This window comes from Podarcis vaucheri (genome assembly GCF_965113315.1).
Source record: "Podarcis vaucheri genome assembly, chromosome: 4".
Taxonomy (NCBI): Eukaryota; Metazoa; Chordata; class Lepidosauria; order Squamata; family Lacertidae; genus Podarcis; species Podarcis vaucheri.
Window position 1 is genome coordinate 9,285,456 of NC_138762.1, and position 24,032 is coordinate 9,309,487.

The 24,032-nt window shown below is 44.5% G+C and overlaps 1 protein-coding gene across 5 annotated transcripts in view; it reads left to right on the top strand.

Annotated features, from left to right (window-relative positions):
• The first annotated feature begins 2,510 nt into the window (after nucleotides 1-2,510).
• Nucleotides 2,511-24,032, top strand: part of FCHSD2 (FCH and double SH3 domains 2) — a 146,698-nt gene continuing 125,176 nt past the window's right edge. For 2 of the 5 annotated variants that reach the window (XM_082219254.1, XM_082219255.1), the window contains exons 1-2: nucleotides 2,511-2,826; nucleotides 9,004-9,101. In XM_082219254.1, coding sequence (XP_082075380.1) covers nucleotides 2,806-2,826; nucleotides 9,004-9,101 — 119 coding nt within the window. In that variant the 5' untranslated portion in view covers nucleotides 2,511-2,805. Of the gene's footprint in view, nucleotides 2,827-8,717; nucleotides 8,862-9,003; nucleotides 9,102-24,032 lie in introns of those variants that run through there. The other 3 variants (XM_082219253.1, XM_082219252.1, XM_082219256.1) reach the window with 3 other exon arrangements.

The following is a 24,032-nucleotide window of genomic DNA, read 5'->3' on the forward strand; positions in this document are numbered from 1 at the left end:
CCAAATTGCTCTTTAACATGGAACATCACCACAAGAGAATAATCATGGAAGCCATCGAGATAGAGAAACACCCTCACAACATGAACAAGCGTGACGACACGTCCCGCCTGCCTGACATCTGGAAATTAGCCCTCCCCACAAAAACCGACACCAGAACCAGAGGCACACAGAACGCCGTCACCAATCAACCACACCAGACCCAAACCCAGACCCTCTCCACAGACATATTACAGACTCCATCCAGTAGCCAAACTATAGTGGCACCTCCTGATGCTGCACCCCCCTGCAATCCCTACACAGATCTGGCTGGCACAAGGCACAAAATTACAGCTCGCCCCTATACACGAAGCCAAGCCAGAGCACAACTAAATGCAGCACAGCCATCTTCTCAGAAAAACTCTTCACAAGCTCAAGAGGTCAAGACACGAAAGCTTTAGCAACTAATCTACACTTAATGACCCACCCAGTGGTATTCAGAATATCACTCATGAAATCACCCAAGATATCCCTCAAGTAATTAAGGAACAAAAGAAGAAAAGGCACACTAATCTAGGAACTTCCTCTCTGCCCAGAACGTTGGAGGCTATACACCACACCCCTCAACAGTATTTATAGGAACTCAAACACCAGACTCTGCTCTGTTCCAGTAACAAGAAGCCGAAAGCACCAGCCTGAAGATGACGAGTGAGACCTCGTCGAAACGTCGCACAGACACCCCGACTCTTACACGGGAAGACACCCGAAGACACCAAAATATGTATATATATATATATATGTGTGTGTGTGTGTGTGTGTATATATATGTATATATATCTATATTCTGCAAATTTAATTTTCTCTTATAGTATCCTATATGACACTGAAATGTTTCTTTGGTGGTCCTTGAATCTTCCCACACTTGTCATTCTCTCCTGCCACACCAATGTGGTATGCCATATTCTTTGAGAACCACTGGGTTAGTGTTGAACTGGGAGACCAGGGTTCAAATTCTCACTTTGCCATGAAGTTTGCTGGGTGACCTTGGGCAAGCCTAAGCTATAAAGCGAGGAGGGTAACTATGTACACCACCTTGAGTTTCTTGAAGGAGCAGGCTAGAAATGCAGTAAGAAACCTTAGAGAGCAGGCTGTGCACAATCTGTTCACTCTGCTTCCAGCACACCTCCACCACTGGTTTTGGGGTGCCAGACACATGTACGTTGGCCATACCCCATTGTTTCTCATGACCTAATGCATTTTTAAAGCGTTAACCGCCCCCCCCCAAATCCTCAGCTCTGATCTGAATTACGAAAAATAATGACTTTTATTTTAAATTGACCCTGAGTCTACAGCCTCAGAATAAGGCAGCTTGCCATGAACGCATGGAGGCTTACTACCCCGCAACCACGCACCGGATGACCGAATTCCCAGGCAATTGCACGCAAGCTCCAGCAGCGGGACCCCAATCCGATCACACGTGCATAGATAGGATCTGCAAATGTATCTCGCTTGCGCCTCCACGACTCGCTGCATTCCCAGCGTCTTTCCGCTAGGGGGCAGCAGCAGCTAAGCCGGCTCTCACTATTTAAGCACGCTCGCACTCGACAGCCAATAGGGAGGCGGGGCAGCGTCGGCGCGCGCGCGCTCCTTCCCCGCCCACTTAATCCGCCTGTCAGTCAAAGAGCGCGAGCGCCCCGCCCCTCAAGACTCTCCCGTGTTTCCCCGCCCATTTCTCTCCCCGTGTCTAGGTGGTCGTCTGAATCGGCGGGATGCGGGACTGGCTTGGAAAGACACCCCCTTTATGGGAACGAGAGAATGAAACGGAGACGGAAATCATTCGCGTTCTCTCTATCTCCCCGCGCCGCCATCCCTCCCCTCCCCCCCACGTCGTCACGGATGTGAAGCGCGGCGGGTCCCCCTTCACACGTGCGAGGCGATGAAAAGCCGGTCCCGCCTCTGTCACACCGACACGCGCGAAGACGCCACCCCCTAAATAAAAATAAAATCCTATTTTTTTTTGTCCCCTCAGTGCGGCGGCGCCCCTCATTTTCCGCCTGTCAGGCCGCCGCCTCCTCCTCCTCCTCCTCCCGCTTCTCTCCCCTCACAGTCCTCTCTTCTCCTCACGACGGTGCGGGAACCCGTATCCCGCTCCTCGCCTTTTCTCCCCCGACAAATCTCTCTCCCTTTCTCCTCACGCCCCCAACCCATTACTCGCTCCCCTCAGGCCCACACGGGAGGGAGGCGGGCACGCGCGCGCGCATTCCGTTAGCTGGGCGGCAAAGCCAGCGGCAGCGGCGGCGCCTCAGTGAGAAGACCACGGCGTCGGCGCCTTTTATAACCTCGCCTTCTCGCGCCTCTCCCGCGCGCGCGCCCCCGACGCGAGGTCTTTCTGCCTCTTCCTCTCGCGCGCCAAGCTCCTCCCCCTTCTCTCACAGACGCTCGGCTCCTTCCCTCCGGCGGCGGCGCGGGAAAGGGAGGGCCGAAAGCCGCGCCCCCTTTTCTTCCTCCCCCCCGGCGCCGTAGCCACGCCCACCGCTCGCTCTCCCTCTCTCTCCGCCCTGGCCACGCCCACCCGCAGCTCCCTCTCTCTCGCTCGCTTTCTGCCTCTGCCGCAGAGAGAGCGAGACGCGCCGGGGACCGAGCTGGGCCGGCTTCGCCTCCTCCTCCCTCCGCCGCCGTCTCTCCCGCCTCCTCGGAGCCTAGACCGTTGCCTGCTCCCCTCCCCCTCCAGCTCCCCTCAGCAGAGCCGCCGCTGCCGCCGCCGCCGCCGTTCGGGGCGGGGAAGGGATTGATGTGGAGGCCGAGAGCGGCAGCGCCGCCGCCTCCGCCATGCAGCCCCCGCCGAGGAAGGTGAGGAATAGGGGGGGGGGCTTGGAGGGGCAGGGGGAGACGGGACTGAGGGGGGGAGGGAGGAGGAGAGGTGCTGCCCCCTCACAGGCGGGGGGGGGGGCAGGCTGAATTGAGGGAGGGGGGCTCTGAATTGAGGAGGGGGGTGATGCAGAGAGAAAGACAGCCTTGGTTGCAAAAAGGGGGGCGGGGGCGTAGTGATGTGTGGGGAGGGAAAGGGGAGAGGACGAGAGGGGTGGTCCGTGCTTAGCGTGGGGGGGGGGAGAAGAGGGTCGTTGAAGGCCCCATGGGGGGGGGAGTGTGATTTGGATTTGGGGAGGGTGGGTATATGTGTGTTATAAATGTGTTGCATGTGGGGGGTGGCACCCACCGCAGCAGGGGCTGCAGAGGTGCCGCCTGCGGAGCTGGATTTCAGGGTGCGGGGCATGGCAGGCTTGGCTCTGTGGGGGGGTTGAAGGCGGCAGCAGACAGGGACTTTTGATGGGGGGGGGTCTATTAGCTGTCAGGCAGGCTGCAGGAATCGGGATGCAGGTGGAAGGGATGCTTGGTGTTGCAGGCCGGTGGGCAAAGCCATAGGCTTTCGATTTTGGTGGGGGGGTGGCATCTTGGGGGGAACAGGAAAGGAGGGTTGCAAAGGTGCTATTTGTGTATCTGCTTGGGCTGCAGAGCTGCTTGTGGCAAAGGTGGCATAGGGCAGGGAGGTGCAGAAGACAGGCGTGTGGCTGGGTCTCTTTCCATGAATTGAGGCTTTTTATTTTTAGGGGGAGGTACAGTGCAACTTGTGAATGTGAGCAAGGGTTGCTAGATATACAGTGGAACCTCAGGTTACGTATGCTCCAGGTAGCAGACGCTTCAGGTTACAGACTCCGCTAACCCAGAAATAGTACCTCGGGTTAAGAACCTTTCTTCAGGATGAGAACAGAAATTGTGCTCTGGATGCGCGGCAGCAGCAGGAGGTCCCATTAGCTAAAGTGGTGCTTCAGGTTAAGAGCAATTTCAGGTTAAGAACGGACCTCCGGAACGAATTAAGTACTTAACCCGAGGTACAACTGTATTACTGGTGGAAGGTAGATTGCTGTCCCTGTGGGACAACATACACTAGGCGTTTTGGAAGTTGGATTCAGATTGCAGTGGGTGGAGGTTGGTAGCAGGTTGCCCTGGGGCATGGAGTTAGTGGGGCCTAAGGGTGCTTTTGACATACTGAGATTTGGGGTGTGTTGAGTGTCAGATGAGCTAGTGCCATGCAGGCTACCTAAAAGTAAGGGGCCGTTGGCACAGTGAAGGGGGCACGGGGCTTTGCAGCAGTGCCATATGCTTGCAGCTGAATTGGTGGAGGGCAGTGTGTAATTGGGATGGTTGTAACAGCAAGAGAACAAGCAGTTGTGAGGTGCTGAAGAGGTGGAGAAAATAGTTGCAGTGAGAACTGTAGGGATTTTGAGCGCAGGCTGCAGAGGAATGGGAATTGTGGCAGAATATGATTGTTAGGGAGGCAAGTTAGCATCAAAAGGGTCTGAAGGCTGTGGTGGTCAGCTATGGCGATTTGGTCTGTTTGGGGGTCAGGTTGCTTGTAAGGGGGCAGATTGCCTGCCTTGGTTAGATATGGGGCTAAGTGCAATTTCTGGTGGATGCTGGCTGTCATAGGAAGTTGGAAACTGACTGGGTTAAATAGGAATGATCTGCACTGCAGAGAGCAGGGGGAGTGGAAGGTAGGATTCTGGTATAAGAGGACTAAGGTCCTGATCAAAACAGCTATATGGATGCTTGATTTGCTGTGAGTGCTGTGAGATTGGAAGGCTGGTGCTGTTTTAGGTGCTGTGTTGGATCACACAGAACAGGCCACAAAAATCTGTGCGGTGGATGCTAGCAGGGGTTGTAGCTCCATCGTAAAGCACCTTCATTGCATGTGCAAGGCCTCAGAAGTTTGCTTACAGGTACCGGTAATTGGCCAGGAGGCCTGCAAAAGACCTTGGACAGCTGCTGTTCATCTGAGTGCATATGTACAGTGCCAAATACACTAGCAGGATACCGAGGCAGCTCCTTAGGGATATAGGATTCATTAGCAAAGTTTGGTGACTTTGTGATGGCGGGGAAAAGAGGAAGTGAGTGTTGGTGACAGCATTAGAGAATAAAGAATCTTTGTGGTGCCAGGTGTCCTAAAGTTGACTTTGACTACATTAGGATGTTAGGAGGTTGGTCAGCTGTTTGCATTGCAGTCATATGATTCAAGAGCTCTGGTAGGTCAGGACAGCACCATGCTAAAGCCTCTAAAGAAATAAGAGAGGGTTGTGGATTCCTTTCTTTTGTGGTGCTTTTGCAGCATCTCTGGTGTTGACACCCAGTGGTGGGGATAATCACTTTGAGAACCTGGGCAGTGAGTTACAGAAGGACTATAAATAGCAATTCAGTCTACAGGACACGGATGAGGGTGGGTGGAGTTAACCATTTGTGATATAAAAGGGGGAATGAGTAAGTCTCAAGAACTTAGGAGCCTGGATGGATCAGACCAAGACCCAATCTTGTCTAGCATTCTGTTTTCACAGAACTATGCACTGTGTGAAGTACTTCATGTTGTATATCCTGAATCTTGATAACCAGCTTAATTGCAAAGCCCTGAGTTCTAGTATTATCAGGCAGCATGTTTAATGTGATGCACAGGATTGGGGATAAAAAAAAGAATTCAAATAATGCTTTGGTAGTGTTAGGAGTGGGGTATAGTGCTGTAAGAGTTGAGGACATTACCCTTGAGATCTCGGGGCCTGTTTACTAGAACTCTGTAAAGAGCTGCATATATATGTTTGTGTGTTTGAAATGGAACTTGGATGCGACCGAATATATTGGAGAGTGTGTGTGTGTTTGAACTGTGTAAAACAAAAAGCCTGAACTCCTCAGTGCATCAAGATAGCTTGTTACGTTTGGGGGAGGGAACAAGGATGCTTTTCTCTGCCCCTCTCTGTTGTTTTGAGGGTGGACTTGGCCAGGAAGCAGAGTTTATGTTAAAGGCCATTCTAGTTTCCACTCTGTTTATATTGCATGCAAGTTTATGCATTGTGCACTGTGTTTCAATTTCACAAGGGGATTTTATCTCCATTCCATGGGTTAAGGCAGCTATGCTTGATGAATTTATTTTTCGTGCTGTTTGGATAAAATTCAAACATGTTCAGCTTTTTGGTTTTTTAAAAAAGAATACTGGATTCTCCATTTGTTTAAAAGTACTAAGTCTTGGCTAACTGGGCATAAAAGCTTGCCTCTTTGTGTTTTTCTAGGATTGGGGCATTCTTGTTGCTGGGGGAATATTTTCAGGGTTGGGATTGCCAGAAGAGGGGGAGGTGAGATTTCTGTTGCCTAGTGGATAAGATGGGGAAGATTGCTTTTGCTTGAGGGAAGGTCTGTTTCCCTGTTTTTCTTCTTCTTTTTTCTTTCAGAAAAGTTGTGTTTTTTCTCTATATAATGATCTAGCTCAACCTGATGCTAAAAGCAAGAAGGGTTAAAAGGTTTGAGCCTGTGTCTTTTAAAAAATGTTTGTGAATTTCTGTGGTGATGCCTGTAACGAGTCAGTCCAACCCCTGTCATGCTGCTGAGCGGCAGCTTGAAAAAAACATGACCTCAACATGATGTATTGTTACGACACAAAGGTATATTTGGCTGCTATATTCAGAAAACATCATTAAGGATATTGGACTCTCGACTGAGATAATTGCATTTAAAGGCTGATGTTACATGGAGTCAACCAATGTGTAATTTAGTTCCATCAATTGCACCGTTCTACAAATCTAATTAATAATAATAGTAATAATAATAATAATGATAATATGTCTCTGAATACTAGTTGCTGGGAATCGCAGCCGGGAGATATGTTAAACCCACATCGAGCTTGCAGGCTTCCCAGAGGCATCTTGTCAGCTATCCTGAGAACAAGATGCTGAAGTAAATGGACCATTGGCAATTCAGCAGATTCATCCTGTGTTCTGGTGTTCTTCTTAAACATCCTGAGTTTTGGAGTGCTTTACCTCTTTCCCCTCAGTATTTGCACTCTTGCTCCAAGCACTACAGAGCTGAATCTCTTGTTGCAAGTGCTTGGATGTTTAGAGAGAAGTGAACATATTGCTCTCAGTACCAGGAAGCAGTGAGAGGCTGTGGGTATGAAAGTTTAAATTCAATACAGTGTTTAGAACAGAGAGAAATAAGGACTCACGTAATTCACATCATCTGCATTTTAAGAATAATTTTGAGAATCGTTTCAGTAAGCTTTTTTGCACCTTGGAATTCTGAGTGCCCTCTCCCGCCTTGTTTGTTTTTTGCCAACTTCATATGTGACCTGACTGCAAGGTGACATCTCAGTAGCTCAAAGCTTGAGACTCTGAGTTCTCTTGATTGTTTGACTGTTTAGCAATCTGAAAACTTTGCTTGCGATACCATCCAAAGGCAAAGTTTTTTGCATTGTGCCAGCTTGAGGTATTCAAAATAGGATATGCAAATGACTTTCCTTTGGCAAATGGTATGAATTTAAAAACTCGCCGATGTTAGTTGCTACAGTTGTCAAATTATAAAATGAGAATACAGTGGTACCCCGCAAGACGAACGCCTCGCAAGACGGAAAACCCTCTAGACGAAAGGGTTTTCCGTTCTGGAGGCGCTTCGCAAAACGAATTTCCCTATCGGCTTGCTTCGCAAGACGAAAGCCCATAGGGAAATCTCCAGGGACCTCTTTTAAATGCTAGCGGTGGGGAGCAAAGCCTTCCCCCCCCCTCCGGCCTTCAGAAGAGGTCCAGGAAGGCTGGCGGGGGCCGAAAGGCTTTGCTCCCCAGCGCCAGCATTTTAAAAGCAGTCCGGGATAGCAGGGAAGCGCTTCCCGCTATCCCGGACGGCTTTTGAAGGCAGGAGAGATCCTGCGAAGCCTGGGCGCGCTGATCTCAGCGCGCGCAGGCTTCGGCATGCCGGCAACTCTCCGCCAGCAGCGGCAGCGCTGCCGCTGCTGGTGGAGAGGTCCGCGAAGCCTGGGCGCGCTGATCTCAGCGCGCGCAGGCTTCGGCATGCCGGCAACTCTCCGCCAGCAGCGCTGCCGCTGCTTGCGGAGAGGTCCGCGAAGCCTTGGCCGGACAGCTTTTGAAGGCAGGCGGGGGGGAGCAAAGACTTTCGCCCCCGCCAGCCTTCAGAAGAAGTCCAGGACCTCTTCTGAAGGCTGGCGGGGGGCAAAAGTCTTTGTCCCCCCTGCCTGCCTTCCCAGGGGATTTTTAAATCGCCCCGGACAGCGGAGAAGTCCTCCGCTGTCCCGGGGTGATTTTAAAATGCCGCCCGCCAGCATTTTAAGATCGCCCCGGACAGCGGAGAAGCCCTCCGCTGTCCCGGGGTTTTTTAAAATGCTGGGGGTGGGAAGAAAAGCCCTTGTCCCCCCCCCAGCCTTCAGAAGAGGTCGGGGGACAGACTGTCCCCGGACCTGGTCTGAAGTCGGTTTCCCTAGGAACGCATTAATTGATTTTCAATGCATTCCTATGGGAAACCGTGCATCGCAAGACGAAAAACTCGCAAGAAGAAAAAACTTGCGGAACGAATTAATTTCGTCTTGCGAGGCACCACTGTATTGTGGATTAGGGATCCATAAATTTTAGGCTGGCTCACTAGTTGGCCGTTATTTGCCTTTGCTTCTAACTTGTTCTCAAGCTCCATAGTACATCCTGGGGTAGCTTGGCTGAGCGGGAGAAGAGATTTGGAAAAAGAAAGAGGGGTGTTTTCTGTAATACCGGATTTGGGTAAAATTGTGAGAAACATTCTGCCTTCTTCAGAGCTCACTGCAATAGAGAAGTGGCTCCTACTCTTCCTTAGTGGTGGTGAGGTGCTTTCCGTGCTGACACTTGGTCTGCTTGCTTCAAATCATCATGACATGAGACCTGCTCCTCAAGTTTACTGCAGTTCAGAGAAAATTCAGAGGAGGGGTATGTTTGCTACATGGTGCCTTCCAGGAGTGTAGACCATATACTGTAAACAGATTGGTGGAGGGCATGCTGCCTGTTCTACAAAGTTTGGAACTGCAATGTTTAGAAGTAAGCAAAAACATGTCTCTGTTCATGGAGCTTGTAATATGAAATAACATGTTCCAGAATCTAGCATCTTGAGAACCAACTTTACAAGACTAAAACAGATTTTAAATCACACCTTTCGCTATATGTCTTTTTATTTTTTAAGGTGAAAATCACTCAAGAGCTAAAACTTATCCAGGCTGAACAGATGACAAAAATTCAAGCCAAACATCAGGCAGAATGTGACTTGCTTGAAGATATGAGGTAAGGCTACAACAAACACTCCCAGATTCCTTTCAGAGCTCCTTTTTGGAAGAACATTTGGGTTACAAAACTCCGGGAACTGACGATGGAATTTCCTCTTGGATTTCCTGCTTTTAGACTCTTAAAGCATTGACACAGCTGGAAATTATAACTGGAACTAACACAATGCATACTTGCTCAGTTTGAAAGAGGGGTGGTTATAAATATGTGTCATGAACAATCCAGGTCCTTCTGGCAATATTCTTCTTATAGAAAGCTTTCCGATGCTTCCTAGCTTTACCTTACAAATGTCTGGGTGTGGTAATTCACCTAAATTGCATTTAACTAACGTTTCTTAATTCAGCCTTTATGCAACTGTCCTTTATGTTGATCAGTACAAAATTGGTTTATAACCTGATCTTAAAGAGGAATTTCTTGTTCTTAGTGTTTATGCATTTTATTGTCAAAGCAACTATGGGGAGTAATGTGTATCTGAGAAGCATCTGGAGAAATAATCAATGGCTCCATTTAGAGACCATTGATTTCTAGGATGGACATGTTGAGGAATATTTAAATGTCAATAAACCTGTAGCTGCCCTTTCCCTCTCAGTACTGTGTTTCACTAACTGCAAATTCAAAAAGATTACCTAGGCTTACATAACAGCACATAGAAAAGGTGGAAGAGACAGATTAGATAATCTATAAAGTCCTATAATCTGACAGTACCTCTGTATCACTGAAATTCTTCTAAAAAGCTCCATAGTCTACGAAGATCAATATCTTAACTAGTTAAACTTGCTTTTTATGGGAAAGATTGCAGCATATGTTATGTAAAAATAGCAAGTATGCATTATTGGTGAAATAAAACTTTAGTTCACCACGGTCAGGTCGATTTGAGTAGGTTGTTTATAAGGATTACACTTTATGACCGTGGCACTTGGTTGCAAGTCCAGGAACTCTTCTCTCAATACTTTCTATAACATGACACATGTAAAGTTGTGATATCTAGGATATGTAATCATAGGGTCATCTAGTCCAGCCCCTGCAGTGCAGGAATCTTTTGTCCAAGGTAGGGCTTGAACCCACAACCTGGGATTAAGAGTCTCTGATTGAGCCATCCCAAGCAAATATGTCTGTTGTAATATAATATATGAAAATAAAAAAATTCCTTCCAGTAGCACCTTAAAGACCAACTAAGTTAGTTCTTGGTATGAGCTTTCGTGTGCATGCACACTTCTTCAGATACACCGTGTATCTGAAGAAGTGTGCATGCACACGAAAGCTCATACCAAGAACTAACTTAGTTGGTCTTTAAGGTGCTACTGGAAGGAATTTTTTTTATTTTGACTATGGCAGACCAACACGGCTACCTATCTGCAAATATAATATATGGTAAGTGATTGTTTACAGTCTTCAGTCTTTATCAAACAAAAGACCTGTGCGGAGCAGTCTATAGTTTCATGAGGGATGTAGCTGCAGCCACCCCACCACCTGCAAACAAATTCCCAGGATTCCTTATTTGGGGGGGGGGGGTCCTCCATGTTTTACATGGAATGGCTGTGTAGAATTTCTAATATGATAAATTGGGGTAACTCACACATTCAAAATTTCAGATATGCCCCTAAAACCTGGGTATTTGTAAATTCAGGCTTACATTCTGTTCTTTTCTATGTTAGTTTCTGAAGCATTACAATGCAAGATAAGGGGGAAGATAACAGGTGTAACTACATAGAGAACATCTGTAATAGAGAATTCGTTACCAGTGCTGATCTGCAGAGTGTTTCCGTTTTAGTTTATGAAAAGGATCTGCAGGTGGCCTGCCGTTGTTGTGGTTGGAGTTTGATCTCTTCACTATAGCAATCAAAGGTTCAAGGTTCTTCGGAAATAACAAGACCGTACAGCATAGGATCTGGCCCTTTTCCAGTTTTGAGGCTTTGGCAGGTTGATGAAAACCATCCAGCATATGAGTGCTGGGGAACCTCTGACCTGCTGGATGCCGCAGCAGCTAATATTCTTCCAATACTTGTCAATATCCATGCCCTCTTCATGTGTTATAACTAGAACGCATCTCTGCCCCAAGACTGAGGGACAATCACAGTCCATCAAACTTGCACAATCTCATACAAATCCAGTTGTGAAACTTCTGCAGGGAAACAAGTATCCTGCCTAATAACTGCAAGATCTTACAACAGTTCATGCATTAAAATAAGACAGGCAGACACTAACCAAATGGTTCATCTACTTTAGGCTGTAGCTACCTTTTTTAAAACAACAGCAGCAGCAACAACAACAGAGACCTGGGCAACAGCAAACCTTGTCTTTCTGGTGGGTAGAATCAGATGCCCCCTGGTTATATTTCAAAGTTCTCTTAAGATTCACTAAACTTTAGAGTGTACTGTTAATTAAGTGCCAGCACGCTCTCCTCTTTCCCCCCCTCATCTAACTTGTTAAATATGAGCTGAAAAATCTGTTGTCTGCCGACAGCCAATTTTAAGATTCTGTGCTGTTACTGTTGAAAGATATTTGTAAATGCCTGAAACATAAGTAATCTGATTTTTCCAACTGTGCTTCAGTTGTCATGTGTTCCCATTCTGGCTGTGATAATGTCCATTCCTGATCATAAAGTTTTTGGACTGCTTTTAAAAATTATTTCGTAATTTTGGTGTCAAATATGCACTGCTAATTATTGCAGAATAATTGGCACTTCTACTACTTAAATGTAACTAGCAATTCAGAGTCAGCACTGATTATTCAAAGCAAGTAGAATTAAGGGGTACTCTTAGCAGTACATGGACAAAAGCGCATATCTGATTTAACATACAAAGGACTGTTCCCTTCTGCACATGGTAGTTTTGTTTCTATAGTAAGTCTATTGCTGTTGTTATTATTGGGTTAATAATTAGGGTCATATTATACATGGATGGTGAATGCACAAGAGTTCAGGTTCATGCTTCGGCTCTGGTCTTTGTGGCCTGGGTTCGTGTTTGGGCTCTGGGGTGGGAGGCCTGGGCTCAGTTTTGGGCTCTGGCATGGGCGGCCTGGGTTCAGGCTCTGGCTCTGCCCCAATTTCTTAATTGGGTTCAAAAAAAATAGGGCTTGTTGGTCTTATTCATGGGGGCATCTTATACATGGAAAAATACGGTACTTAAAAATTCAAATTCAAATAACTCCTAATGAATGGATTTCTGCACCTATTGAGCAATGGAGGGTGATAATTTATGCTCTTCAGCAACTGAGATAGCAATAGAGGTGACAAAATGTTGCAGCGTGAATAGTATCTGTTCAGGGTTCCTGCCATTCCATCCCCCCTCCACCCAGTTTTCTGACACCCCCCCCCCCCAGTTATTCAACAGGCTTTGGCTGTTGAGCTGGAGTGGGGGCGTTTGCAAATTTTGAGGTTCCATTTGTGTGTGTGTGTGTGTGTGTGTGTGTGTGTGTGGTGCCATTTTTGACTACATAAGAAGTGGCACTTGGGAGAATTGGGAGCTCTGTTATCATAGATGAAGTGCAACTGAACTTGATAAATGAGCTGTGTTCTTAAAACTGCTATACAAGTTACTAATTCGTGCTTTAGCAAATGTGATTAGTAAGACAGAACATTCTACAAATGTGCACACTTTTTTTTTTTTTACTCCTGCAATTTGTTTGGGGAAATGGAGGTCCCTCCAGAGGTTACAGATCTTTTTCTGAACTAGCCTCTTTTGCAGTTGCCTTCTATAATGCAAATACACAAGGAAAATGTTTTGCTTTAAACATGAATCTTAATTTACTGTGCACTGTAGTTTGCAGGAATTTTTAGTAACTAGCCACATGGCACATTGTTGTGGAATAGATGACTTCTTTTGACTCCTACTGTGCTGTCCCAGATTTGACTTGGTGTTCAGAACTGTGTTTGTAAAAGAGTGGTGTTTATTTTTAACCACCTTGCTTGTACAAAAAGTGAAAGTAATCTGATGCTGGAACTTGAAGTGATACAAGCATGGAGGTGTGGATTTGGCATGGTGGCTCATCTTCACAGAGGGACAGAAGGTTGCTTGTCTCAGGAGTATGTGTCATGGCTTGTTTATAGATGAGCCAATACTCTCTATTATGCACCAAAGCTCGCATTTAATAATGTGCTCCAGAATGAATTCAGTTCTTTTTAGTATTTCTCAGCGGCCACTTTGCTGTAAACCACACCCAAATTAAAAACACAAAAAGCCCACAGATTAAAATATTAAGTCCCCAGCAGCTTCAGATCACAGTTAAAATGTATAAATTAGAATGGGTTACCCATGCCATCCACCAGAAGAAAACATCTACTAAAACTGCCATGTCTTCAACAGGCAGTGAAAGAGCCAGGCAGACCTTTCTCAAAATGCATCCTAAAAAGTGGGGGCTGTTTGGGAGAAGACCTGGCCTGAGCTTAACTGCTTGAAGGAAAGGCTGTAAAGTGAGGCCTTCCAGGTTTAAATAAGGCAGTGCATTCAACAGGTGGTATTCCTTTAGGATACACAGGCCCCGGAGCTTAGTCCTAGCATTTGCTCTCTTTGCAGGGCTCGGACCTTTAATAATTCACTACAGTACAGTCGCATCTTAAGCACTTTTACCTTGGGTGATTTCAACCATATGTGGCTGAAGGCTGGTGACTGAAATCCCACAAGTTAATTGCAAGCAAGGCAGAGAGCGTAAAAGCTTTTTTGTGCTGGTAAAACCTGCTGCAGAAAGAGCTTTTTAGCTCTCTGCCTTGCTTTGAGGGACAGGGAGGGCAAGACCTTCTCGGCACGTTGCCTGCAGCGGCCCCAGGATGCTCACTGGGGAGTTCCCCCCCCCAAGGGTTTAGATATACATGATATAATTTTATTTGTATGCTGCTTTTCCATGGTTCAAACCATGCTCAAGGCGGCTTACAACATGAAGAAACACAGAATTACAACCTAAACTATCCAAAAACACACAACCAAATTGAACAATTTCCACATAAATCATAATATCTAAAAAACAAACAAACATCAGTAACAGCAACAAACCCCCCTAAGCAATACTTGAGCCCAAGAGTCTGTTTATCGGCTTATGTTTTGTAGCTGGAATCAGTCTGGGTCCTGCCTTCCAGGACTCACAGCCATATGCATTTTTGCATATAAGTGCAACCCTTGGAACCAAACACCTGCATAAGATACTGTACAGTATTCTGTCCTTGAACACTGAGATAAAACTAGTGGTGTAGGCTATAGCCACACAATTAAGAACTCTGCTTCCAGCAGAGGCAAGCCAGAGGCTTCTGTAAGTTCATCAGATGGTATGAAACTGATAACTGTCTCCAGCATCTGGCAATCATAAATTAAGCATGTCACCTTCAGAACATTAGGGTTCTTTTCAGCTATCCTGGCCAGAGCTATTGATAAAAAGACACATCTTCCATTGATTTCTCTATTTCTTTTCAAAACAAACTGGCTGACTTAATGCCAACCACTGAAATCCACCCACCACTTCCTGAAGCTCTCCTGGCTTTACCATGTCTTCAGAGGAAGGGAGTTGGTAAACACGAAATAGCCACATGAAAGACAGAACACACCCACTGCAAGTAAGATTCACTTCTGTACGGATTCTTCGTGAGGCACTGCCTGAACAGAGGTGTTCTTATTGAAGCTTTCTCTCTGATAATGTGCTTTTTTTGAGCACTGACTGACTGTCTATCTTTTTCACTCTATGAATTGAGCTACTGGGTTTTTCCAGGTTGCATGTATGTGTTTTGCCAGTGCTGGAATTGAATAATAGTAAAATTGAAAGGAACCCAGGCACAATTTGGCCATCCAGTTCAACTCTTGTAACTTGCGACTCATCACACCAAATGGGAGGTAGGGGGCGCTTGGTGGGTCAGTAAACATTTTGTTCTTGCTGCCCGTCTGGAACTATAATGCCAGGAGGATTGTCAGGCATCTGATACACACCCCAATATATGCCTGGCTTGCAGCTTGGTAGGTCACAAATTGCGTAAGACCCACCTACCGCATCCTCTGCCCAAATGCAGGGCCATCCATCCACCAACCAAATAAAGCTCAGCTCCCTTACCATCTTTCCATTAATTTTGTTGGCATCCATCTGTCTCCAGAGAGAATGGAGTGTACTTTGGGGGGTGAAGTCAGATCCCACTACATTAGTAGTACTGAAGTGACCTCCCCGAGGCACAAGCCTGGGCATTGTGTCTGGAGGTCCTGAGAGGCCCAGACAACAAAATCTCCCTCTCAGCCTCGCTGTGCAATCCAAAGAAAAGCAGAACAATACATTTGGTACCAGCTTAGCTGCAGGAGTTGCTGGAACGAGGCGTACAAGGCACCATCCAACCATCTTAGGGACACCACTCTAGATTTGTGTAGGGTTTCCTCCTTAGCCTTTTCTTCTCATGAAGATATCCCACAAGGCAGCAGAGGTTTAGGATCCATTTCCCTTTCCCTAGATGGGCTCCCTTCCCAGGTTGATGAGCCCCATCTGCCCCTCACTTCCCTCTACAGCCCTTACAGAAACCACCTTCTTGACATTGGACCCGCTATTGGTCTTGTCTGCGCAATCTGCCAGAGCCTGTCTTTGAACTCACTGAGGGTTTAAGACTCATTGGCTACGCTCACCTGGTTTAGCCGGCCAGTCAAAGCTATAATTTACTATGTACTAAGGTAAAAGGTAAAGGACCCCTGGACAGTTAAGTCCAGTCAAAGGCGACTATGGGGTGCAGCGCTCATCTTGCTTCAAGTCGAGGGAGCCAGTGGTTGTCCGCAAACAGCTTTCTGGCTCATGTGGCCAGCATGACTAAACCACTGCCAATCATTCTCAAATACATAAAAGCTTGGTGAGTTATCCTTCCATCTTTTATGTCACTGCAAAAAAAAAAATAAGTGTAGATAAAGAATACTTGGTTATGTGGTTTCTATCCAACAAGTATCTCAGTAGGAGGCAGGAATAGATTAAAGTACTGTATCTAAATTTGGGAAGAGCCTAGTCCTACAGAAGTTTGAAATTATGGGGTGAAATCAGAAGATGCTACATACTGCTAACTCAGGTATCGTCAGATAGTTATTCTAGGGCAGCAAATCATGTTTTGATTATTAGGTATATGTCTTAAACGGAATAACTGAGTATAGCCTGTCATTGATGATGTACCTAACAAAACATAAAAGCATCAAAGCAGAAACATTATTTCATTACATTGTTGTAACAATGTTAGTTAACAAGTGACACAGATCCAAGCACTAATTAGAGAAATATGTTCAAGAAATAGACTTCAAAATCAAGATGCCTATTGGACATAGACTGTGGCATTGTAGAGACTCAACATGGAAATAAAAGCAATTATTGAATTCAATTTTCTCCTAATGTATAGAAATTGAAGAACAGGGTGAGAAAAGGGTACTTGGAGAAAAACTCCTACAAATAAAATGTGCTGTAATTCACATCATCTTTAACACATATCTTAGCAGCTACAACTTGGTTTACCATGTGAAAAGGATCAGAGGTGAACATATTAAGGTCTTCTGCTCTTTGAGTAGATTTTAGTAAAAAAGCAATTCTTTCCACTAATCAAAGTCATGGCTCTAGAAAGAATTATTAAGTCTGATCAGATTTCTAGGCTCTCCTTGCACTGAAGGTTTTTCAAATACTATTCATGTTTACCTTGTCCTGTTTCCAGACACCAGCAATCTAAATTTCCTTTCCTTTTAAACTTTCCAGTTACAAGAAAAGCTTCTGAGTCTGCCTTCCAGCTTTAGCATTTTTTTGTTTACTGTAGAAGAGACTGCCTTGTGTTCGGGAATGCACCTGAGCATGTAGTGGAAATCTTAAAAGCAAATACGTTCAGCTAGCAGGCACAACTTAATGCGTTGCGTGAGCCATAGAATACAACATGTACAGCAAATATGATAAACAGGGATCTGTGATCAGGAATCTGATTAGAGGAAAGAGGGAGGAAATTGAGAAATGCAATACTTAGTGGCTGATTTGTGAGACTATAGCTTGCTGTTTGATTTGCATCTCTTTCAAAGCAAATGCTTTAACAATATTGAGCAGGGGAAATGTTATATTGAAAGGACATTAATGCATAGCATGGACAGAGCTCTGGATTTTGCTTCTTTTTGAAGGAATTAAATTAAAAGTGTTGGTGCCTTTCAGTCGTACTCTTATTACAACAGACAGGTAATTTTTGAAAAACAGATAATATTTCCTAGGTTTCTTTCCTTGGGGGCACCTAATACAGTTTCTGCCACTCCTTCATTCTCCACCATAATTATTTTCTTACTAATGCCAGGTCTTTTTTTTAAAAAAGCACACCAAAAAAACACACACCAAAACACTCTTGAAAGAAAATCAGCTACATCTAGCAATTATTCTTCATTATAGTTACCAGACTATTTTATATTCTAAACCATTCTGTGATCTTAGGATGAAGAGCAGTGTAGAAATGTAATAAACAAACAAAGAAACAAACATTTTACTTATTTGCTGGTAGCCTCTAGACTGCTCTTTGTGCCAGAGTTTGTGAGTCCAACAGCTTTCCCTACTAGCCTTAGGATATTTGGAACAGTAGTAGTTTCAGGGGTGAGATCATCCAGCATTTCTTTCTATTATTACTAGAACTTTCTAGCTAAGGTCTTATAGACACATGCTAGTCAAAACCCTCCATGTAACTTCAACACCATTGGCATTTCAAGTTCTCTGAAAGACACACTGGTCGCTAGTTTGCTTTTCATGAAGCTGTTTTGTTTTGAAATGGAGCAATATTTAGATCACACATGTTGCCATTTATTTGTTTTATTTATTGGTTACATTTGTATACCACCCTTCATCGGCAGATTCTCAGGGCTGTTCACAGCGTAATGCAATATAAAAGCACAAAATACACAATAAAAACAGGAACAGAAAGACACAAACCAATCACCCCTCTCCCCTCCACCCATACAGTATGCATACTGGATCCATTTCAATCGGGACTTAGGCCTGGGTTTGGCACAGAAACTGCTTTGGTCTTCCTGTATGATGACTTCTGTTGGGGGAGAGACAGAGGAAATGTGTCCCTGTTAATTATCAGCATCTCAGTGGCTTTTCATACCATCAACCATTCTATCCTTCTGGAGTAGCTATCCTGCTTTGCAGGGTTGTGGGATGACACTGTGTTGTGGTGGTTCCAGTCCTACTTGGATGGCTATTTCCAGAGGGTGATGCTTGCTGAGTGCGACGTGGCCCCTTGGAGCCTTCAATGTGGGCTTGCTCAGGGTTCAGTTTTATCCCCCATATTGCTTAACATCGACATGAAACCGCTAAGTGGGGTCATCCAGAGTTTTCGAGCCTGTTGTCAGCAGTATGCTGATGACACACAGCTCTGCTTCTCATTTACATCTGAAGGTGGGGCAGTGGATGTGCTGGACCATTGTCTTGTCTCAGTAATGGCCTGGATGAGAGCCAACAAACTAAAGCTCAATCCAGAAAAGACTGAGGTACTATTAGTGGGTAGTTCCCTAGAGCGGATGGATGGGAGGCTGCCTGCTCTTGATGGGGAGCAGATATGTAGTTTAGGGTACTTTGGGATCCATTACTGTTGTTTGAGCCACAGGTGGCCTTGGTGACATGAAGAGCCTTCCATCAGCTTTGGCTGGTGGCCCAGCTGTGCCCCTATTTGGGTAGGGATAGCCTAGCCTCTGTCATCCATGCTCTGGTGACTTCTAAGTTAGATTACTGCAATATGTAATATGTGGGGCTGCCTCTAAATACAGCCCAGAAACTTAGGCTGGTGAAGATTTACATTAATCTTGTCTCTGGAAAATTCTGTATCCCATAATATAGCCTTGGGAGATTTGGTAGATTAACTTTGATCGCAGTGACATTTTAGCCAATATTTGGAACTATGGGTTGGAACCCAAGAACCATGAGTGGAGTTCCATTTGTGAATGAGGCATTCCTGCCCCTTCCCTCCTGGCTGTACACATATGGGGCCACATTTTTGTTAGTACAAGAGTTAATGCTCACATAAGAGGATTTCCTGTTTCCCCATTAATTTCTCTGGAGGGTTTGGTGGAACCACAGAATTACTTTAAAAGGGGTATTGGGGGATGAAAGGGGGAGATAATTCCATTGTCGCACCAGCACAAGATTTTTCCTTCACATTCTGCTGAGCGCTATATTGAATACAACCCTTGGTTTCAACTAGCATGTTAGATTTTCTGAGTTGAGTCCAAACCGTTGCCCTGGGGATTAGTGAATAATATAGATGGCCTTGGCAGTTATAAACCCTCCAACCTGGCACACAACACCCTTTTAAAGAAAAAATATACATTTACTTCATTGTGTATAACTAATACTTCATTGTTAACAATGATGGGGTCCAACCCTCCTTTCTGGAAAGTTTAAATGTTGGTTGCAAATTTCCATAGTGGATATTACAGTGTTTCTTGCTATAATTCCTATAGATTGTTATCTTGCTTTGACTACAGAATACCAAAGAGCCAGCCTTTTGTTTATCTGTGACATAAATTGGCACCATGTGGTGTAGTATATCCGTAAAATGGGTGATGTATAGGTGACATGTTCAAAGATTATGATAACACGAGGGGACAGATATCACATGGTTCTGCTTTTTCAATGAAGTGTTTGTGAAGCTTGCAGCTGCTTCAGATAGAATTGTGTGTCAAGTTAAAACTGCACCATACCGGTATGCTTTTGGTATGTGCCATGGAATGCTTTGACTTCATGAAACAGTACCTTCTTTTATCATCTGCAAATCCAAACATCAGTGAGCACTGTGACCTTGACTTCGTGTCTTAGCTGTAACACCTTTGCAAATATCAAAATTCAGTTCTATGTCCATACAACTGTTCTTTCTTTTCTAATGTCATGTGACTCCACCAGAGTACACAAACATTGGATCACAAGTGTAAGCTACTACAGCTTAAAATTTCCATTCCTTCCAAGACCTGAACAGATACTGCTTGGTTATCGCTTGGCGGGCTCATACTTCTGCTGTATTGTAGATCTGTGAGATATAATGACCAGGAGGGGTGAGCAATGAGGTGGTCAAGTTGTAGAAGACTCCAAATTGTTTGTGTGAGCAATGAACACAAAGGGATTTCAAAGAGCTCCAAAATGAAACGCTGTGAAACGCTGTGAGCAGGCAAGACAATGGCAAATGTCATTCAGTGAAAGCTTAATGCGATGCACACTGGGACAAAAATTCTTCTTTCAACTATACACAGATATAGACTGAGTTGATGGTGGCTAAGCAGGAAAGAGGTCTTGGGGTAATGAGGGATTGTTCAACCCAGTACACAGCAGCTGTGAAAGGCAGATTCCACACTGAGCATCATTAGCAAGAAGATCAAAAATAAACCCACATTGTAATGCCAATATAAATGTATATCATGTTCACTCTTAGAATTTTGTTTACAGTTCTGGTTGCTACACCTTGAAAAGCTTGAGAAGGCTATCATGCTCATGTCCTGTTTTTGGTTGGGTGCTGAGAAGAAGATGCTAGACCGCATACTGTATTATTTTTCCAATATTCTTCCCATCTATGCTTTCTGGGATGGCAGTGGGTGTGTTGTGCATGCAGAATCCTCCAAGTTCACAGAGTGCATCAGACCAATGCTCCATGTCATCCAGGTTCAGTACAAGAAGCTGGGTTTTGCTTTATGAGCTGTCAACACTTTGGGTCCTTCCTATATTCAGAGGCTGCCCTCCTCTATGTGTTCCGTTGTGATCTTGACCTCTCAACTTTCCATCAAGCTTGTATGATGGGGTATCCTGCAGTTCTGGCACTCCTTCTGGAGATTTGCCAATAAACTCAAGCACTTCCCAGAAGTGCTGCAATACATTTTTATTTGCACTGGCATTTATAACTGGAAGGTCATTCTCATTCTGATGCTATCTTAGTACATTAATAGGTGTATCTGATGGTTCGCTGTGGACACAGGAGGTTCCTGAATCACAATGAGTGATGACATTTCTTCCTTGGAGTAAAGAGCTGCTTTTATGCTTGACTCAGAAAGGGATACAGGATCACATGTGCAGTTTGCATGCAACTCTATTCCAGGGTTGCAGGTCTTTGCCACCAGTGGAGGCACTTGATAGTTTGACCATGTAGTCAGGTGGCTGTTGAATTCTCTGCTGGGAACTGGTGAGATAGTAGTTGCAAAACTCACATGCTTGCTCAAGTAAACTTTATATGTTCTTAAGGATGCTCAGACTTTTTGTTAACTCTCAGGATTGAGGGGAGCTTTAACAGAAAATACCTCTTCAATGGTTTTGCCAGTTAATGCCGGATACCCAGAGGCTGTTTTCCACTGTTAAACATGTTGGTGGTACATGAGTCTCCAAGGCTTGTAGAGTACAGGTGGCATACTTTGTAGTCCAGGCATTGAGCCAGCCCTTGAGTTCATCTGGTGATATATATATAAACAATATGTGAAGAGATAACCCATTGGATTGTTGTATCAGCATTAGCAGCTATTGCCTGCTAATTCTTGGAAATATGAGAAAGGATTGATTTTGTAGAAATTACTTGTATTACTTTTGTTCTTTGTTCAATAAAAAATTAATTAAAGGGTAGCTTAATACTGTCTAGACCAGTGATGGCCAAACTTGGTCCTCCTGCTGTTTGGGACTACAATTCCCATCATCCCCGACCACTGGTCCTGTTAGCTAGGGATGATGGGAGTTGTAGTCCCAAAACAGCTGGAGGGCCAAGTTTGGCCATCACTGGTCTAGATGAAGTAATTACCAACAGCAAAAGCCAGTCAGGGCTTTTATGGTGTATTTCTAGCATATTTGTCGTTGCGTATATAAAATCAAGCACATCTGTTACTAGCAGCTTTCATTTTAATGTCAGCAATTCTATGATTACCTTCTTCCATAGCTACCCCGCCCTGCCCCTCCCCCCTGGGAAAAACCACCAGTCTTGGTACTCCATTGTGTATAGGATGAAATGTTCTTCTAAGCATTTGATGTACTCCAGTGTCTTTCTGATGAAAGCAGAATTGCTGCCTAGGATTTACTACTTCTATTGCTAAGGGAATTCTAGATGCCCCAATCTGATTTTTTTTAAAGCTTTGTTGCCAATAGCAACGCATTGTAATCCTTTACAGTATGTGGCTTATCCATTTTTAAAACTGTTACACAGACTAGAATATTTTTCCTCTTGGTGTTTACATATATATATTCATGCTGCTGGGGTTAGAAGGTTTTATATAGACCTTACAAGTCCTAAATAGATATGGTGTCAGGACAATAGAATCTGACTTCTGCATGCAAAATCTTGGGTGACACAGTTTCTGTGCTAAAACAAGACGTCATTTAATTGCTTCTAGTAAAGCTATAAAGCCAAGTTTACAATTTCACAGTGTTGTAGCTGACTGCCACCTGTCCTGTATTGTTGCATATGGCTTCTGGTCAGTAATAAATGACAGCCAGGTAGGAAGAATAGATGTTTCATACTGGTTGAACCTTTGCATTAAACCACAGTGAAAAGACAATGGTTAGTGAAGGAGTTGTCAGTCCCCATGTTTAGTTTTATTTTCCAAGGAACTAAACGGGAAACCCTCCGTGGCAGAAAGATTTACATAATAGCCTTTATAGGGGTAGTTGCTTTTTAGAATTTGGGGCAGTAGAGTGAACACAGTGTGTCAAAGACAGAACTTCATTTCCCAACTTAAGATGTAACTGGCTAGACCTCTTGAAACGAGATGGTTTTTATTATGTGCAATGGTCTAATATTAAATATCTATAGGTAATCAAAGGAAAACAACATATCTTCCACTTGGCAGCAGAGAAAGCAGCTGCGTGCACTATTAAAGTGTTTTATTCTTTGGAACCTGAGGCAGTCTAGGTTATATAATAGTCCTTGCATAACAGAACATGAACCAACAGGAAGGAAATATTATTTTTCAATGTAGACTTTTTGTTTGCATTTATAACCTGGCAAAACTTTACATACGAAAAATCAACATGACCTTTGAAGCATAGGACCAGAAGGAAAATAATTTTCTGCATTACGTTTAAAACTTGTCCTGTATCTCTGAAGAATCTTGGAAGCATTTTCAAATGTTAATGGTATAAAAGAATTAAACAAGCAAAATCTGCGCATTCAAAAGCGCAGAGGGTGACATCCAGAAATGAAGCCGCAGCCAAGTGGTAAAACAGCAGGCTGGAGGAATGGCTTCTTGTCAGCAGTGAGGTTCACTTGTTCCAGTTCCAGGCATCCAGAAATATTTTGCCAAAACGTTGCAAAACAACAAATAATCCCAAAGTTTGTTTGTTTATTTGTTTTAAAACTGCCTTTTGCTTTTAGAGCCTTGAGGTTCATGTGTTCTCTGCACTGCTAACCTTTTCATAAGCATAAGCTGAAGTTCCCAGGCATTTTGCTCAAGCTGAGAGCCAAGGGCTTAACATTGGAGAAGTTTCTTGTCAAATACTGCAACATTCACGATCAAATAATACAAACTGACAAAAAAACCCAACGCTGTTTAATGTGGGGGTGTAGCAAAGCGCAATAGTGTGCAAAGGCTTTCCTGCAGAAATGGTTTGTGGGTGCCTGTTGAAACTTGCACAGTCAATTGCATATACATTCGTTGAGGGATACAGGTGAGCTACACTGGTAGAAACTGCACTTTTGAGATTTAAGGACCAGTTCATGCATGTATACCATGTCTTACAGTCAGAGCTTGAAGGCTTGCAAGCCAGCGTGTAAACTCACTCCATCAAAAGACCGCGTGTGATGGTGCTGTCTCTGCTGTGTGTTTTGTAATGGCTCATAAGCAGTGCTTTTTTCTGGGGGGACACAGGAGTACACGTACCCCTAAACATTTTGTGAATCTAAGTTTGGCCTCATTGAGGGGCAGTATTTCAATATGAGTAGGAAAATGAGAGTGCCCCTAAACATTTTTTAAAGAAAAAAAGCACTGCTCAGAAGCAAACTCAGGTCATCAAATGACGTGTAAA